The sequence below is a fragment of the Macaca mulatta genome, chromosome 3, assembly GCF_049350105.2.
Source record: "Macaca mulatta isolate MMU2019108-1 chromosome 3, T2T-MMU8v2.0, whole genome shotgun sequence".
NCBI classification, from domain to species: Eukaryota; Metazoa; Chordata; class Mammalia; order Primates; family Cercopithecidae; genus Macaca; species Macaca mulatta.
The window spans coordinates 178,357,883-178,378,548 of NC_133408.1; the positions used below are offsets into that span (position 1 = coordinate 178,357,883).

At 36.0% G+C, this 20,666-nt stretch overlaps 1 protein-coding gene across 2 annotated transcripts in view; it reads left to right on the plus strand.

The window, feature by feature from the left end:
* TRIM24 (tripartite motif containing 24) overlaps positions 1-20,666 on the plus strand; it is a 123,302-nt gene that overhangs the window by 58,956 nt on the left and 43,680 nt on the right. For both annotated transcript variants that reach the window (XM_015134934.3, NM_001260835.1), the window contains 4 exon segments: positions 602-734; positions 6,993-7,109; positions 10,800-10,914; positions 14,078-14,224. In XM_015134934.3, coding sequence (XP_014990420.1) covers positions 602-734; positions 6,993-7,109; positions 10,800-10,914; positions 14,078-14,224 — 512 coding nt within the window.

The window sequence follows — 20,666 nt, forward strand, 5'->3', positions numbered from 1 at the left end:
CAAAAGTAGGTTATTTGACTACTCCTTTTAGACATTTTTATTATATTTTCTTTCTCCCTCCCTCTCTTTCCATCTCTTTCTCTGCCTCTCTGTCTCTGTCTATGAGGTCTTACAATGTTCCCAGGCTGGACTCAAACTCTTGGTGCTCAAGCAACTGATCCTCTCAACTCAGCTTCCTGAATAGCTGAGACTACAGGCATGGGCCACTGTGCCCTGCTGGATTTTCCAAATTGCATTTTCAAAAAATCTCCTCCCATATTTGGGATAGAAGACATCCAGGTGGTTCATACTCATTTACCAGGGCTGTCTTCTTAAGGCTTTTTAATGCAATAAAACATATTTTTAACTACACACTTAGTTCTTTCATTTACTTCTGAATTAATTTTAATTTCTTCCTGGAAAATGAAAAGGTTATTTGCTTTTTTTCCTGAAATGCTGACAATATGTGATATCTTAATATCTGTAATTCTTAGTGAAAGTTATGGTATAGGTGAAGCTGTAGTGTTTTATCAATAGATGTGAATTCAAATGGGCAATCGAATAATTATTTACTATTCAATTATGTTCATTTTCTTCTCTCTGTCTCCCATTGTTTCTGCAGAGGCAGTTGGTGTCACCAGCCAGCGACCGGTGTTTTGTCCTTTTCATAAAAAGGAGCAGTTGAAGCTGTACTGTGAAACATGTGACAAACTGACATGTCGAGACTGTCAGTTATTAGAGCATAAAGAGCATAGGTACCAGCATCTTTGGTTACGTATATAGATTCATATGCAGCTTTAGAGGACTAAAGGACTGCTGCCAACCCTCATCAAATGGCAGTCTGCAAATAGGTTTTGTGTAACCAGCAGTATGCTGGCCTATACCAGGGTTTATCAATTTTGACACTACTGACGTTTTGGGCCAGGTAATTCTTTATTGTTGGGGACTGATCTGTGTGTTGTATGGTGGTTAGCATCCTTGACCTCTACCAACTAGTTGCCAGTAGCAACCCTCTAACCCTCCCCAGTTGTGACAACAAAATGTGGCTCCAGACATTGGCAACATCCTATGGAGCAAAATCATCCTGAATTGAGAACAGTGGCCAACACCCTGTTTAAAAATATATAGAACTAGTTGCCAGCATTGTAAAATGGGGAGATTTTACATTTTTTAAATATCTAGATTTTTGGCTTTTTTGAGAAAATGGAAGCTCTTCTAGCCCTGGGTCTGTATACATTCATGTCAACAACATTTGAGGCATGCCTTTTCCAATTCATTATAGTTCCTAGCAAAGCTGACTTTTAAATCTCATCTCAACAATCATTCAGGTCAGCAACAGATGATTTAGACAGTAAGATTCAAATCGATACAAAATATAATTGCTTATGATGGTCTAGGCTCCTGATACTGGCAGACTGGATAATTTGGACCAACAGTGAGAATGACTAGAAAACCTGCACAAAATACAGAAATTATCTATATGAAATGCTAGAGCTAATAAAATAGTAAAGCATTATTGGACAGGATTGGGTTGGAGCTGGGGCTAAGGATGGCGGGGGCCTTTTACTCCCCTTGAGGTATTTGCCTAGAGATGAGGAGTAATTTTAATAGGCTCACAGAGCTGAGAAATCACGGCCTGGAGTGCAAGGATCATGCATGGTCAATGTGTCTCCTTGTCTTGAGTTGGTACCCTGAAAGTCTACACTATTACAGTAAAGATAAATTAGCTAGTAAGTAGTTCCTCACAGGGACTAAAGCTCAGCACTTAAAATTGGATTAAAGTGAAGTCATATCGCTGGCTCCTCAAGTTTCCTGGTAGAATCAAATGTAAATCCTTACCAGAAAGACAAAGAAGACATCTAGGCCTCCAACTTAGTCAATAATGAATTTTGGAAAAACGATATTCACAGAATTAGAAATAACCAGGTTTGTTAGGAGATTAGACAATGTGAACATAGTGAGACCCCATCCCAACAAAACATTTGCTGGGCACAGTGGTATGTGCTTGTATTCCTAGCTACTTGAGAGACTGAGGTGCTCCCACCTGAGCTCCTGGGATTGCTTGAGCCCAGGAGTTCAAGGCTGCAGTGATAGTGCCACCGCACTCCAGCCTAAGTGAAAGGATGAGACCCTATCTTTAAAAAAGAAAGAAAGAAAGAAAACCCTGAAAATTACGGTATCTGAAATTAACTCAGTAGAAGGGCTTAAGAACAGATTTGGCATAGCATGAAATGAGAATTAATGAGCTAGAAGAAAATTAAGAAAATATCCAGAAAGAAGCATCATCAACAAGAGGAGGATGAAAAGTAGAAGACATTGAAGATCTAATATGGATGTAATTGCAGTCCAAGAAGGATGGAAAGTACAGAGAATGGGAAGGAAGCAATATCTGAAGACAGAATGTAATGGCTGAGAACTTTCAGAAGCTGACGAAAGGCATTTAGCCTATATTTAAGAAGTTTCACAAACCTCTAGCAGGATAATTAAGAAAGTAATATTTTTAAAGTGCAAAAATGAAGTAACTTTCAAATCTAAAATTCTGTACCCAGTAAGCATATTCTTTAAATATGAAGGTGGATGAAAAATGTTTCAGGCAAAATACACTGGGAGAGCATATTCCTGATAAACTCTCACTTAAAGTACCTCTTAGCAGAAGAAAAATAATAGAAGATACAGAAAGGAATATGGAGCAATTAAAATAATAGGTATGAGTAAATCTAAATGAATGTTGACTTAGGAAACAGTATCTTTTTGGTGTGGTATGTGTATATGTATATCACATAGCAGTAAATGTGCTAAAAGGGTATGGAATTTATGTTCTAAGGTCCGTGCATAGTCTAGGAAGAGGGTAAAAAGTGCAAATATTAGATGATATGTAAATATCTGTTTTTGTAATGTCTAGAGTAGTCACTAAAAGAATAATAAGTACATATAATTACCAAGGTGTGGAGAGTTGTGGGGATGTGGAATAATCAGTATAAACAAAGGCCAAAAAAGTGAGAAAAAGAAATAAAGAACAGATGGAATATAATGAGGCCTTGGTAAGTTGGTAGATCTACAAATATACTATAATTATACTAAATGTGAACAGACAAAATGTTCCAAATTATAAGACAGGTTTCAGACTGGATAAGAAGGAAAATAGAAAAATGTGCTATTTTCTTTTTATGAGAAAGACTTAATGGGAAAAGACACACCATATAAATACTAACCAGAGGCAAAATGGCATAGTAGACAAAATCCATTATTTGAGATAAAGAGGGACACTTTGTAAGGATGAAAGACTCTCTTCATCTAAAAGATATGAGTTGTAAATTTATACAGGTTATAAACTTACAAAAAAATGACAGAACTTCAAACTAATAGAAAACTCCATAGTCACAGTGGAAAATCTTACCACTTTACGCAATAATCGAAGCCGAGTAGTGTGGCAGGTACCTGTAAGTGCTAGCTACCTAGCTACTCAGGAAACTGAGGTGGGAGGATGGCTGAAGTCCAGGAGTTTGAGTTCAGCCTGGGCAACATAGCAAGACCTATCTCTAAAAAATAAATAAGTAAATAAACAACACAATAAGCAGACTAAAAAATCAGTAAAGATAGAGAAATAAGGGCCAAGCATGGTGGCTCGCACAAATAAATACATACACACATACATAACTGACAAAACAAACAGACTAAAAAATCAGTAAAGATAGAGAAATAAGGGCTGGGCACGGTGGTTCACACCTGTAATCCCAGCTACTCGGGAGGCTTAGGCAAGATAATTGCTGGAACCTGGGAGGTGGAGGTTGCAGCGAACAGAGATGGCACCATTGCACCCTGGCCTAGGTGACAAAAGCAAAACTCCATCTCAAAAAAAAAAAGATAAATAAGTTTGAATAACACAATTAACATAACGTCTTATGGACATTATGGAACACTGTACCCCAAAATATACATTCTTACAATAAAATATTTTTAACTGACCATATGCTAAAGTCTTAATTTTGGAAAGATTGAAAGATACTATATATTTGGAAATGAAATTCTTGTGATAACTAAAGTCTGCTGATACATGATCCTGGAATTCTGGTTTAAAGGAAAAAAGTATTTAGAAGACATTATTGAGTCAAATGATACAAGTAAGAAGCATGGTCTATAGGTTAAAGTACTGTAACAAGGTCAGTTTTTTTTTTTTTTTAACTTTGCTATGAATACATAAGAAAATCCTTGTTTTTAGGAAATGCACACTTAATTTATTAAAGGGTTAAAGGGCTATGAGGAGGCAAACTAAAAAATTGATTAATCTGTGTAAGGAGATAGATGATCTCTATATACTTGGAAATTTAACTTTGAAATTATTATAAAATAAGCAGTTTAATACATTTAAATCATCAACAAGGAATTCCAGTAGATATTAGAAAACATTTTTATTTGAATAGTAGTGAAAATATCAGTCAATCAAGCCTTGAGGTTTTTCTTTTTAATAACTGAAGCCATATTTGGAGGACAGTTTATATTATTAAATGCATATGTTGTATGTTAAGGATAAAGTCATTTCGCTAAACATTTATTGCAGTTTAGGAAAAGTAGCAGATTAAACCCAAAGTAAGTGTGTTTTAAAAGAAACATAATAAAGACAAGTGTAGAAATAGTCAAAGCCAAAAATTCAGTCTTTCAAAAGACTACTAAATAATCAACAATTCTCTGTACGAGTGATTGAGAGAGCAGGCCCAAATAACCACTACCAGGAGTAGGAAAGTGGCATTACTCCATATTTCAAATGTTATAATGAAAATTTTTACATGATATTGGAAAACTCTTAGAAAATGAAGTTTTTACCAAAACTTATGCTAAATACAATAGAAAGAATAGTCCTTTAATGTTCATTCATAATTTAAAACCTTCCCACAAAGAAAATTACACATGCAAATGACACCAATAAATGTACCACATAGTTAAGGTAAAAATAGCCCCTTTTGGCCTGGCACGGTGGCTCACACCTGTAATCCCAGCACTTTGGGAGGCCAAGGCGGGCAGATCACAAGGTCAGGAGATCGAGACCATCCTGGCTAACATGGTGAAACCCCGTCTCTACTAAAAATACAAAAAATTAGCCAGGCGTGGTGGCGGGCGCCTGTTGTCCCAGCTACTCGGGAGGCTGAGGCAGGCAAATGAACCCGGGAGGCGGAGCTTGCAGTGAGCCAAGATTGCGCCACTGCACTCCAGCCTGGGCTACAGAGCGAGACTCCCTCTCAAAAAACAAAGGCCGGGCGCGGTGGCTCACGCCTGTAATCCCAGCACTTTGGGAGGCCGAGGCGGGCGGATCACAAGGTCAGGAGATCGAGACCACGGTGAAACCCCGTCTCTACTAAAAAAATACAAAAAATTAGCCGGGTGCGGTGGCGGGCGCCTATAGTCCCAGCTACTCGGGAGGCTGAGGCAGGAGAATGGCCTGAACCCAGGAGACGGAGCTTGCAGTGAGCCGAGATCGTGCCACTGCACTCCAGCCTGGGGGACAGAGCGAGACTCTGTCTCAAAAAAAAAACAAAAAACAAAAAACAAAAAAGCCCCTTTCTTATACAGACTTGTCCGGAGAGTGGCAAAAAAAATGAATTCTTTCCAACTTGCTATATGAAGCCAGCATAACTTTTACACCAACACTGACAAGGAATAGAAATGAAAAATTACAGGCCAGTTTCACCCATGAAATGAATGTGAAAATTCCAAGAAATGGAAAATAAGTAGAATACAGATGATTTGAGAGGAGGGGAAAACTTGCCTTAAATCTCGTAGTATTGTCATTTTTGGACAGTGTAATCACAACCAATTTGGCCTCATTTTGGGGATACAGAATTCATTTAACATGCCAAAATCATTGATGCTAAAACCTTTCATGTCATATTAAAAGAATAAAGGAAAAAGTATATGCCTATCTCAATAGAAGCAGTAGAAACATTCCATAAAAATTAAATATACATTCCTAACATCTTAGCAAACTAGAAATAAAAAAAGAATTTCCTAAGCCTGATAAAGATTATTTATGGAAAGTAGAAAACGTACTTAATATTGGAATATTGAAAGTCTTTGCATTGAGATGAGGAACAACATAAGGGTGACCATTTTGACCATTTCATGTAACCTTATATTAAATAAGTGTAGTAAAGAAAAAGTTTACTAAGATAAAAAAAACTTGAGTTGCCTATGAAAGTGTTTGAAATGTTATTATTCACAGATATGATTATGTACAAAGGAAATCCAATGTAATTATTAACTGGGTATCCCCTTTTTCTAACTGGCAACCCTATTTAATTACATGTAAACATTTAAAATCACATTATATAAAATATGTTAATTTAGAAATATTGTATTTTGTACATTTTATAGGAAAACTTAAATAAAACTCTTGATATGTATCTTCTATATCATTGCCTTTCTATCTTCTCTAGAACTTCTCTTCAGTTATCAAACATAGTCTGGCAAAGTAAATGATCTTTCCTCACTTTCAAATTGGAAACTTTTTAAAGTGCTATATCTTATTATACTGTTGCTTAAAGTTTTATCACAAGGCATAACGTCTAGAATTTTGCCCTTCTCTCTCTGTATTTATCCCGATTTTTCTTTGTGGCCCCTAGAACATAACTACCTATTATTTAAAAATGGTCTTTTGAAATGTTTGTTTTCAGCAGGCTTGCATAATGTAGACATTACAATATAGTTAATAAGTCAGATTATATATCATTGACTATTTTTTGCCAAGTCCACCAAGTGAAAGTGAACTCTGTAAGCTTATAAAACTGAATGATGGATGCACGTGGTTCTCAAACTTTCAAAATATTTACGTGTCCATAATCTTTCTTGAAGGATAATTTGAGAGGTGGGGAAAACTTGCTTTGTTAGGGATACATTTGATGTTTTAAAAGATTGTTATATAAATTCTTTATAATCCTATTTTATGTTTTTATCAGTCTTTTTATTCTTGGACTTTTCCTCATTATATGTTTTTATATGAAATAATTTGCTTATTTCTTCAGGTATCAATTTATAGAAGAAGCTTTTCAGAATCAGAAAGTGATCATAGATACACTAATCACCAAACTGATGGAAAAAACAAAATACATAAAATTCACAGGAAATCAGATCCAAAACAGGTAATTTTATGGTATTATATAATCATTTTTATATAATTTGTGAAGTATATTCACTTTTAGAACATTTTCCTTAACTCACAGTTAAGTAATAAGTTATTAGATGACAGCAATAACACATGGTTGATAAGACTTTCCCAGAAACTTAGTTGGAAAGCATTCTTTTCTGCTGTAAAATTTCAAAACTCATATGATAATACACTACATTTAGTATTTTGATAGCTCATTTATCTAATAGGTATTGATAACTTATTATCACTTATTTTCCAATTTTAAAGAAATACCAAGATTTAAATGCAAAACCAACCATTTTGTGCCAGTATTGTAAAATATTTTAACACTTGAATGAACCCTGAATTGTTATTTTAAGGTTTGCTGAAATTTGAGATGCCTGCCTTATGCTGTGATTTTTTAAAACTGCAAACAGGTGGAAATTTTAAGACACTAGGATACAGGGATTGTTAAACTGTTCCACACACTTTTTACTTCTTGCCTGATAAAATGCTTACTTAAACAATTACTTATTATGCCTTTTGTCCTGGTAAGAAAATCATCAACTGTCCAAAGTCTTAGACATCAGTGACTGGGGAGAACCACTAACCTCCGTGGAGCAGGGGCAGCTGAAGGTGTTGTCTAACCCCTTTTTAAATCCCATGTAGGGCACATACTGACATTTAATTTATACACCTATGAAATCCCATGACCTCTTCTGTTGTTTCACACACAAAAGAAATGTCACTGCCTACATAAGTCAAGAAATGTTCATTAGAATGAGCCAGAGTAAAAGAGACCTCACAGAGAATTTAAATGTTTTCCCATGTATCAGTTGTGTCAGCCTTTAAGACAGTCATCAATCTGTTACTATCATTTTGGAACACAACTGGGGGTGAAGCATTTGGAAATTTTTTAAGGTAATGAATTCCCTGTATTACCTGATTTCCTTAAAAGAGATTTTTAAACATAATTTTACTATTTCTTGATGCCCCAGCATCATTATTGTATCTATTTATTATTATGCATTATGTTGTATGTCTTTTAGTTTTTCTCGTTATCAGCTCTCATTTGTTTTTACCCCCCTCCTTTTTTTTTTTTTTTTTGAGACAGAGTCTCACTCTGTCACCCAAGCTGGAGTGCAGTGGTGCGATCTCAGTTCACTGCAACCTCTGCCTCCTGGGTTCAAGCAATCTTCCTGCCTCAGCCTCCCAGGTAGCTGGGATTACAGGTGCCCACCACTGTGCCCAGCTAATTTTTGTATCTTTAGTAGAGATGGGGTTTCACCATGTTGGCCAGCCTGGTCTCGAACTACTGACCTCAGGTGATCTGCCACCTCATTCTCCCAAAGTGCTGGGATTACAGGTGTGAGCCACCATACCCGGCCCTCTTTTTACCTTTCTCTTTGACACAACTATAGTTAATGAAATACTATTTCCTTTATTTACCATATTCTAATCAGAATAGTATATTTTGCCAAGTAGAATAATTGGTGGGTTTAAAATTTTTTTATTCTGAGTAATTGAAAATTTGTAATGAATATTTATTGAATGAATGAAGAGAGATAATTATAGGCATTTCTACCATCTAGTGGCAAAAGGTAGCAATTGTAAAATAATTAATTTTAAATTAAAGATCTGCCCTTAATGAAATTTATCCCTTTGACTTTTTTCTTACTGTTTCACTGAGCATATGGTTTGAGTTATGGTCAAAGTTTACATTTTTTTAATGTATGGATGTCAATTTCTCCCACTATCATTTGTTGAAAAAACTGTTTCTCTGTGGGATTATTATTCTGTTCCATTGTGTTTTTCTCATTGCTAGTACTTCACTTTCATGATCTTGATCATCGTAGCTTTTTATAGTAAGTCTTAAGATAGTGTTCTTCAAATTTGTTCTTTTATTTTTGTAAAGTGATTTGTGCTTTATTTCTTCTACAAAATTATAACATTGTGTGTAACAATTTTGATTTCTGAATTGAGGCAAAAATTAAAGAATCTTTGTTAAGTGCAAATTGCTTATATATCTTTATAACCTATCTGATTATAAAAGGGTACATTTATTAGAGTAACTGATATTCATTTTTATGCATTTGCCCCCATGCCACTGTTTTTCCCTTATTCATCCTATTCTACCATCATGAATACTTAAATGAGTTTTTTGAGATTGGTTGCTTCTCAGGCTTATCTGGTTCCCTTGATCCTGTAGTAAGGTTGATGTCAAACAATTATCTTGAAGAATTTCCAGCAGGAAATAAAGTTTCTGCGAGTTTGAAGTTTTGGAGGGTAACTATGGGAGAAGCTTGCAGAAGAAATTAAACTTTTAATTTAATCTCACAAAGTTTGGCAGATGCTCTGTTATTTTCTATAACATTCTGGTGTGGTACCGTATGTTTTTCTTTCTGTAAGAGTGTTGTGGGAATCAGGAGACTGGAGAGACCAGTAGGTAGAACAGGAGGATTTTATTGAGTGTACTCAGACCCAGCGGATTAACAGCCAAAGACTGGGCCTAGAACAAAGACCGGACTTGGCTTTTATACACAATTCTAAAAGAGGGTGGGCTACTTTGAAACAAGCTTACAGTGGCGTGAAGCATAGTGGCACAAAAGCTCAGGTACAGAAGCAGAACAAAGGCAGTTAATCATACTTTGACAGGTTCATAACTCAGACTTACATATGATTCTTGCTATGCGGCTTAGATGGCTGTTACCTAGGGTTGCTCTAGTGCCTTGCACGGACTTATCTCATAACCTTCACTATGGTGTCTGGATGGCTACAATCCAGGCCCGCTCAGGCATGTCTCATGACCTTCGCTGAGCTGCTTAGATAAAACAATACTTAAAGTTACTAGTTATAGAAAACAGGAATCAATAAACTCATAAGTTTACTCATACCATAGGAGAAAGGAAAATAAAGAAAATTTGTTTTTTTCTTCTCCCCATGTTGAGGGAGTGCTGGGAGAGTCTTCAGAGCACATTCCTTTGAGCCCTAGTTTCTTAGATAATATTATCAAGACTTTCCTGGGTCTGGGCTGTGCCTATTTCTGCCTCTGGGATGAGTCAGCCTAATACAGGAAAGCTTGTTTTTCAAACTTGCTTTTCTCTTTTTAATTTTATTTTTCTTTTTAATTTCCCACCTCAAGAGAGGTATGTAGTTGATAAAACATGGTTATTTGGCTGCTAATTTTGCAAAGAATGGGTTAAGTAGCAAACTAGTATTTTTGTCTTTTTCTACTTAGGTGTGTGAATACTGTAGCAGTTAAGATTACTAAGAAAAGAGTATCACATGTACACTTTTCTAGCTTTTGGTTGCAATTAATATAGTAGAACTTGTTCAGAATCATGGTTTATAAATCCTTTTTAGTCCACCACCATCCCCCATCCTTTTAGGTAGAGCATTGATTTTCCTGGGTGTCATCATAATTTTTCCAAACTGTATTTTCTTAAAATGTACTCATTCTTTTCTAACTCTATATATTTTTAAGATTCAAGACTTAATTTTAAGATTAAGTGGTGATATCTTTCAGAAGAATTATATTTCTGCTGTCTCATCTTCAAGACAGTCAATTTAAAGTGAAGGACTTAGAAATAGCAGAGCTTCTAAGGGCTGAAAACATTTTGGTCTAATGTAGACATTAAAACATCAATTTTAAATATTATACAAAAAAATCTGCCTTATGTTTTTTCCCCCTTTTAATTTTCAGAATTATTGAAGTAAATCAAAATCAAAAGCAGGTGGAACAGGATATTAAAGTTGCTATATTTACATTGATGGTAGAAATAAATAAAAAAGGAAAAGCTCTACTGCATCAGTTAGAGGTAAGTGACTGCCCATGGGATAGTATATTGATTCAACATAGTATTTCCTAAAGTACTGTGAAGTAGAAATCATAGTGCTTTTAATATAATTGTTTCATTTATGATTCAATACTTTTTTTCCCCACTCCCAAGTTTTCCTTTGCTGGATTTTGTATTATAGCTGACAATTTAAAACTTTATAATACACTGTGAATGTCTGACGACTGATTGTTTTCTTTATAGCACAAATTATAATGCCTTGCTTGTAGGAGGATCTCTGAATGTTAAACAGATGAGTTATTTTTGAGATTAACTGAAGTGACAACTTTGCATCTTAAGGAGGTTTAGTGGAGTGAAATTTTCTAGAAAGATACACTTCAGTTTAGTTCTCAAGTATATATATTCAACCCTGTGAGAAGTTAGGTGAAAGAGTACGGCTAGCCCTGCCCTCAACATTTTATAATTCTAATTGCGAGAGCAGCACTTGGGGAGATATGCCCAAGGCACTTAGTTGTTTCTCACTGCAGGTAAGAAAAACATTACTATCTTCCTCAGCTTTTTAAAACTCATGAAGGTCAAGATCCAAACTTGTTGTTTTTCGTTCAAATAATAGAAAGTTGTAACACCTACATGATACATTAATCTATAATATTAATTGCATGGTTTTTAGGTATTCCTTTAGTATGTTGACATAGAAAGCATATTGATACAGTAAAGAAGCAAATGAGGAAAAAATAAAAGAATCCTAATGTTTGAAGATTTGAGGAAAAAATAAGACTTCTAGAAATAATTTAGATAATCTTCTTTATGTCATAGTTTGCCAAATTATAAGGTTTCTGTCAGAAAGTTCTATCCCTTCTGGGAAAGCATGGTCATTCCTGTGTATTACCAGCTGTACAGGAAACAAAGACTAAAATAATTCTCTATTCTTTTGGAAATGTAGTTATTTAGTGAGGAAGTATTCTGGGCAGGAAGAATCAGACCCCATTTGTAGTAACTATTTGTTCAAGGTCTGTGACTTAAAAAAAAAAAAATTTTTTTTAAGTAGAAATTTAAGTTTCTAAAACTGCTTAAAATCAAATATCACTTTGATTTGCTTTCCCAGATACTACTAGTGCATACATTACTATGTCTCTGTTTTCAAACTTGACTGTGTACATCAGAATCACTTGAAGAGCTTTACAAAGAAAATGACCAGACTTGCAAATATGTAAGAATGAACCTGGTCAGTATATATCTACTGATGACCAGGTTCATTCTTAAAAAATAATTTTTTTTTGAGACACGGTCTCGCTCTGTGGCCCAGATGGAAGTGCAATAGCATGAATCACGGCTCACCACAGCCTCCACCTCCTGGGCTCAGGTGATCCTCTCATCACAGCCTCTCAAGTAATTAGGACTACAAGTGTATGCCACCATGCCTGGCTAATTTTTTTTTTTTGAGAGAGGGGGTTTTGACACGTTGGCTCAGGCTGGTCTCAAACTCCTGGGCTCAGGCAGTCTGCCTGCCTCAGCCTTCCAAAGTACTGACATTACAGGTATGAACTACCCCACCTCCCCCACCCGGCTTTTTTTTTTTTGAGACAGTGTTTTACTTTGTTCTCCAAGCTTGAATGCAGTGGTGTTTTCACTGTAGCATTGACCTCCCGAGCTTGAGCAATCTTCCCACCTTAGCCTCCTGAGTAGCTGTGCAACCACACCTGACTAATTTTTTATTTTTGTAGAGATGAAGTCTCACTCTACTGAATTTTCTTATTTTACTTTTTAAAGACAAGGTCTCAGTTTGTCATCTAGGCTCGAGTGTAGTGGTATGGCCTTGGCTCACCGTAGCCTCAAACTCCTGGGAAACTGGGACTACAAGCAATCCTCCTGACTGAGCCTCCTGAGAAGCTGGGACTACAAGGCATGTGCTGCCACTCCTGGCTAATTTTTTTTTTTTTTTGTAAAGATACGGTCTCGCTATGTTGCCCAGGCTGGTTGGAGTCCCTTTTAAAGGCAAATAAACATAACCCCTTTTATCTGTTAAGACTCATAAGAAATTGGCTGAAATAGATATTTAGGATAGAAGGCCAAAAAACCAGGGCTTCTGATTCTTAATTCTCAACCTCTTCAAAGTAAACAATTTCTATTCCTACTAGAATGTTTCCAAAGAAACACTTAATAAATTTTTAGAGGTCAAAAATAGCCTACTAGGCAAATTACTGTCTCTCTGAACTTAAATTACATATGGCAGAGTCATTGGCCGTTACCAGTCCCTCAGACAGACAACTGCAATTTCCCCCTTAACTCAGTGTAGCTCAAGTGTATTTTCCAAATCTGGAACTGACTAGGGCCAGGATCTGGGTTCACTTTTTATTGAGAATGTAAGTCCATGTTGTAGTACAGCAATTTTAGTTTTAAACTTTTCTAATTTATCTGAGACAGTAGAAAGTCCTGTTCTCCTTTTTCCTTGCTAGATCTAGGATGAGGTTTTTGGATAGGAACCTTTAAAATACCCAAGTTCAGTGTGCTCTACTTTTGATTATCTGCCTTCTCTAAGGAAAGTACATACATACTTCCCTTAGAGAAATCTGTATTATTTTATGTAGCTTTTCTTAAAGTGCATTGGCACAATCGTGCATCTGTTGGCTCCCATGTTAATTCTCAATAGACAGAAATAATGTGATGCCTTTTAAAAAAATTACCACATACAAAGGATAAGTGTCATCTACAACACAGCATGACTCTGTTTTGCACAAACTACTTGCAATTGCAACTGTGAAGTAGAATCCCTAAAAGGTGAAATCATATGATTGAGTAAATTACGTGATTGAGTTACTTTACAGGTTTGCTGGATAGTACATCTGTCTTATTTGTGAATGTTGAATTTCACAGGCTTTTACTGTATTATAGCTAATCTATCCTTTTTTATGTATTGTAAGATGAACGAACAGAGTTAACTCCCAGAATACGTAAGGCCCCTGATCCAGGGTCTTGAGGGCTGAGGGGCCACATTTGGGATGCAGTTTTTTGCTATAGTGAAAATGATCCTTTGTACTAATAGGGAAAACACTAAGAGTATTTTTAGTTTCAGTAAATTGAGTACTTAGAGATTGTAGTTATTCTAATTTGTTTACCTGTAAATGACCATTAAAGTCTATATTACGTGCTGATACTAATTTTGAAATTATTTTCTTGTTTTCAGAGCCTTGCAAAGGACCATCGCATGAAACTTATGCAACAACAACAGGAAGTGGCTGGACTTTCTAAACAATTGGAGCATGTCATGCATTTTTCTAAATGGGCAGTTTCCAGTGGCAGCAGCACAGCATTACTTTATAGCAAACGACTGGTAAGATAAAGTATGCTATTTAATATACTGTATAAATGCACAGTAAAACAATGGAGCCATTGTAATGCTTAAAATTTATTCTGCTTGTGCGTTAATGCTTTTTACCTATTTCTAATATTTATCAAAATATTTTGGTTTAAATATTTTTACCTGGCATAATTTGGGTGTAATTTCAGTTTTAATTTGTCATGAATTCCTTCTTTGTTCTTTCCAAGTATTCACTGTCTTAATAGCAATTGAACTTGATACCAAAAATAAGGACAATAGTGAACATTTTCTGATTACCTATAGTGTGCCAGGTACTAATTCTAAGAATTTCCATGTAATATATAAACTTTTACATTATTCTTATGAGATACACCTATTCACCTCCATTGTACACATGATGAAACTAAGGCATGTGATTATGTAACATGTCTAACATCACACAATAAGAGGTATAGCCAGGGTTTATAATATGATCTCAGACATGACCTGAGCCTGTGTTATTGTTGGTGCTACACGGCAATCTATGGTGTTGGATGTTTTTGCCACAGAAAAATAGCTCTGTGATTTGGTGAACTATTTGACACTGGTCTAGAACCTTGCTACTTAACATGTGACTACCACATCACTTGAGGATCTGGTCAGGAGGTCTGGGGTGGGGCTTGTGAATTTCTAACAAGCTTGCAACTGACGCTGATGCTACTTGGTCTGTGGGCTGTGCTTTGAGTAACAAAGATATAGAAGACATTTAGCTACATTCTTTAAAATTCCTGCTTTACATTCATCTTATTAAAGATTCAACAGAGATTTATATTTCAAAGTACACTATAAACCGTAGGTTCAGTTCCAGACTATTGCAATAAAGCAAATATCATAATAAGCCTAGCCATACAGTTTTTTTTTAAAGTTTTCCAGTGCATATAACTGTGCAATAGTATTGTGTTTTAAAAAAAACAAGGTATATACCTTAATTAAATAATCCTTTTTTTTTTTGGGGGGGGAGACGGAGTCTCGCTCTGTCACCCAGGCTGGAGTGCAGTGGCGCCATCTCTGCTCACTGCAAGCTCTGCCTCCCGGGTTCACGCCACCATTCTGCCTCAGCCTCCCGAGTAGCTGGGACTACAGACGCCTGCCACCACGCCTGGCTAATTTTTTGTATTTTTAGTAGAAACGGGGTTTCACCGTGTTAGCCAGGATGGTCTCGATTTCCTGACCTCATGATCTGCCCGCCTCGGCCTCCCAAAGTGCTGGGATTACAGGCGTGAGCCACTGCACCCTAAAGAATACCTTATTGCTAAAAATGTTAATCATCTGAGCCTTCAAGAGTCAGTCTTTTTGCTGATAGAGATGTTGATGGCTACTGGGATTGTAGTTGCTGAAGGTTGGGATAACTGTGGCAATATCTTAAAATAAGATGACGAGTTTACATTGATTGACTCTTTTTTAATGAAAGATTTCTGCATAGCATGCAATGATAATTTGATAGCATCCTACAATAGAACTTCTTTCAGAATTGGAGTCAGTCCTCTCAAAGCTTGTAGCTACCGTATCACCTAAGTTTATGGAATATCCTAAATTCTTTGTTGTCATCTCAACAATGATCACAGCATCTTCACCAGGAGTAATTTCTATCTCAAGAAACCACTTTTCTGTGCTCATCCATAAGAAGCAACTGTTCATCCATTCAAGTTGGACCATAGGATTGCGGCAATTCAGTCACATCTTCAGGCTCTACTTCTAATTCCAGTTCTTTTGCTGTTTCTATCACATCTGTAGTTCCTTCTTCACTGCAGTCTTGAATTCCTCCAGGTCATCCCTAAAGGTTGGAATCAACTTACTCCTAACTCCTGTTAATATTGGCATATTTATCTCCTCCCATGAACCACTAAGGTTCTTAATGGCATCTAGAATAATGAATCCTTTCTAGAAGGTTTTTAATTTACTTTGCCCAGATCCATCAGAGGAATCACTGTGTATGGTGGCTATTATACTAGCCTTATGTAATGTATTTCTTTTCTTTTCTTTTGTTTTTTTGAGATGGAGTCTCACTCTGTCACCTAGACTGGAGTGCAGTGGCGTGATCTCAGCTCACTGCAACCTCTAGCTCCCATGTTCAAGCAATTCTCCTGCCTCAGCCTTCCAATAGCTGGGACTCTAGGCATGCCACCATGCCCAGCTAATTTTTCTATTTTTTTTTGTAAGAGACGGGGTTTGCCTATGTTTTCCAGGCTGGTCTTGAACTCCTGACCTCAAGTGACCCGCCTGCCTCGGCCTTCCAAAGTGCTGGGATTACAGCATGAACACCTACACCAGCCACATAATGTATTTCTTAATAATTATTTCTTAAATAATACTTGAGGCCATGCACCTATAATACCAACACTGAGAGGCTGAGGCAGGAGGCTTACTTGAGGCTTGGAGTTCAAGACCACCCTGCGCCGCAGGGTGAGACCCTATCGGTACCAAATGGAAAAAAAAAGACATGAGAATCAGAATTACTTCTTGATTCATGGGCTGCAGAATGGATGTTGTGTTAGCGGGCATAAAAACAACCTTAATCTCCTTATATATTTCCATGAGAGCTCTTAGGTGACCGGTTGTATTTGTCAATGAGCAGTAATATTTTAAAATCCTTTATTTTCTGAGCAGTGTGTCTCAAAAGTGGGCTTAAAATAATAACTAAAATATATTGTAAGTAGGTGTGCGGTCATCCTGCCTTTATTTTCACTTATAGAACACAAAAGCAGTATAGATTTAGCATAATTCTTAAGGGCTCTAGGTTATTTGGAGTGGTCAGTGACCATTGGCTTCAACTTCAAGTCACCAGCTGCATTAGTCCCTAACGAGTCAGTCTGTCCTTTGAGGATTTGAAGCCATGCATTGTATGAAATTTCTAGATGGCATCATCTTCCAGTAGAAGTCTGTGTCATCTACGTTGAAATGTGTTATTTAGAGTAGCCACCTTCGTCAATGATCTTAGCTAGATCTTATTGATTAATTTGCTGAAGCTTCTACATTAGCACTTGGTGCTTCACCTTGTACTTTTATATTGTGGATACTGCAGAATGGATGGTTTCTTTCCATAAATCTCATGGACCAACCTTTGCCACCTTAAAACTTTCTTTTGCAGCTTCCTCACCTCTCACCTCTCAGCTACCTCACCTCTCACAGACTTCATTGAATTAAAGAGAGTTTTAGGACCTTTCTCTGAATTAGATCTTGGGTTAAGGGAATGTCATAGCTGGTTTGATCTTCTGTCAAGACCACAAAACTTTCTTCCTGTCAGCAACAAGTCTGCTTGGCATTCTCATCATTCATGTGTTCACTGGAGTAACACTTTCGATTTCCTTCAAGAACTTTTCCTTTACATTCACAACTTGGCTAACTGGTGCAAGAGGCCTAGCTTTCAGCCTGTCTCAGCTTTGGACCTGCCTTCTTCAGTAAGCTTACTCATTTCTAACTTTCGATTAGTGAGAGTCATGCAACTCTTCCTTTCACTTGAACACTTAGAGACTATTGCAGGGTTATTAAATTGTTGCGTCTGAAACTAGGGAGGCCTGAGGAGAGGAAGAAAGAACGGCTAAATTGGTGGTACAAACAGAATATATTATTTGTGTTTGCTTTTACGTGGAAGTAGTTTGTGATGTCCCAAAACAGTCACAATATTAACATTAAAGACCACAGATCACTGTAACAGATTATTGTTAAGAATTACCAAAATGTGACAGACATATGAGCATGTGCTGTTGGAAAAATGGTGCTGATTTTCTCAATGTGGTGTCGCAAACCTTAAATTTGTAAAATTTACAGTACTTACGAAGTGCAGTAAAGCAAAGCTCAGTAAAGTGAGGTATACTTGTATTACTACCTCCAAATCGAGTTTTCTGTCACCTATTCCAAAAAATGGAAGTCCAGAAATTTTCTATACAATTTTAAAATAAGGAAATGTGATTCTGGATAAACTTTATGAAATAACTTCGAATATTGAGTGACATCAGAGTTCTATAACTTTTCTTAATAATGAATTGTATTTAATTGTTAGGATTTGTTTTCCTTTCATAATTATCAGTGCTATAGTTTCTATCCTGATTTTTATTTTTTCATTAGTTTTAATGGGAAACATCTATATACTATGTACCTTCCGTATTCTGTTACTTATATTTTTCTGAAAGTCAAATAGAAAAGGGATAGAGGGAATAGAGAATTATGTTTTTCAACTTAATCCATCATGAGTATGTATGTGTAAGATACATTATTCACGCAATCAGATAAGCATTCCTTCAATTTCCTTATCAATCTAAAAATGTGTTTTTCATTCTGTTCTGATTTTCGATTGTATTATGGAGAAAATAAAAACAGGAGATGGGATAAATTAATTTACACAATGATCTGTTGAAATAGGAATGAAAGAGATAGTCATCTGTATGATACATAGAAGAAAATAGGAACAGTGAATCATATAGTACTAGTATTACCATTATCTTGGTTAACTAAATTTTAAAACACTGTGGAACCCAAGTGAGCATTGATGCATTTCTAGTAGCAGCTATAGATAACAATTTGCCTGTAATGCGTGCAGAGCTGAGGTTTGTGATTATTTGTAAACATTTAGAAGATTTTCTAACTTCAGAAAATGTGAAAATCATTATATTGTATAACTCTATTCTCCAGAGTTCTGCTTTGTAAATATAGCCATGTTTACTTAGGTTATCCTTTAAATGGTGGATTTTATATGCTTAAAAAATGAAAATGAAATGCCTAGCAGCCCTGAAACCTCAAGCTTGGCTTGCTGTTTTTAAAAATTTATTTATATTTTATTATATATTTAATGTATACAACATGATATTCTGACATATATGCATATTGAAATTATTGTTTCAATCAAACAGATTAATATTCATTATCCTAGTTACCTTATATCTGTGTATGATAAGAACACCTAAAATCTATAACAAATTTTTGATATACATTACAGTGTTATTAAGGAGGTTTTTTTGGTTTGTTCTTTTGGGTTTTGTTTTTTTTTTTTTTTTTTTTTTTTGAGACAAGGTCTCCCTCTATCACCCAGGATAGAGTACAGTGACATGATGATAGCTCATTGCAGCCTCAAACTTGCAGGCTCAAGCGAGCCTTTTGCCTCAGTGCCCCAAGTAGCTGGGACTACAGGTGCATGCCACCATAGCCCAGATTTTTTTTTTTTTTTTGAGAGACAAGGTCTTGCTCTGTCACCCCAGCTGGTCTTGAACTCCAAGTGTGAGCCACCACATCTGGCCGGCATTACAATGTTACTAACTGTAGTTCTTACTCTGTACATTAAATCTCAATGCTTATTCATTCTACCTACCTGGAAATTTGTACCCTTTGACTTCTCTACATTTCCTACCCACCTAGCCCCTAGTAATCACCATACCACTTTGTCTTCAACTTTCTAAAAATATTCCATGTATAAGTGAGATTATACAGTATTTTTCTTTCTGGATCTGGCTTATTTCACTTATCATAGTGTCCTCAAGGTTCATCCTTCTTATCACAAATAGCAGGATTTCTTTCCTTTTTAAAGGCTGAATAGTATTCTATTATATATATCTACCACAATTTATTTATCCATGCATCATTGGATACAGGTTGTTTTTCTATCTTGGCCATTGTGAATAATGCTGCAGTGACATGGGAGTGCAGATATCTCTACAAGATCCTATTTCATTTCCTGTCATAATATACCCGACAGAGGGATTGCTGGACCTATACTAGTTCTGTTTTTAATTATTTGAAGAACCTCCATACTGTTATCCATAGTGGTTGCACCAATCTGCATTCCCACCTAAAGTGTACAAAGGGTTCCCTTTTTTCCACACCCTGGCCAACACTTGTCTTTCTTATCTTTTTGATATTAGCTGGATCCTAACAGATATGAGGTGATAGCTCATTGTGGTTTTGATTTGAATTTTCCTATTGATTAGTGATGTGAAGCATTTTTTCATATGCCTGTTGGACATTTTTATGTCTTCTTTGGAAAAATGTAAATTCAAACTCTTTGTTCATTTTTTAATCACGTTATTTGGGTTTTTGCTATTGAGTTGTGTGAGTTTCTTATACAGGTTAAGCATCCCGACTGAAATCTGAAGTTCTCCAAAATTCAAAACTTTTTGAGCACCATCATGACACCACAAGTGGGAAATTACACACATAAGAATTGAACACAACTTGGATTCATGCACAAAATTATTAGAAATATTGTATACAGTTGCTTTCAGGCTATGTGTATTGAGTATATGAAACATAAATGAATTTCATATTTAGATTTGGACCCTATCCCCAAGATATCATCATTATCAGTATACATAATACATAAAATCTGTGTGTGTGTGTGTGTATCTATATATTCACATAAAAACTATAAAGAATCTTACTGTCTCACCTTCTCTTCCCGGCATGGAAGCATCAGCATGGTGACTGA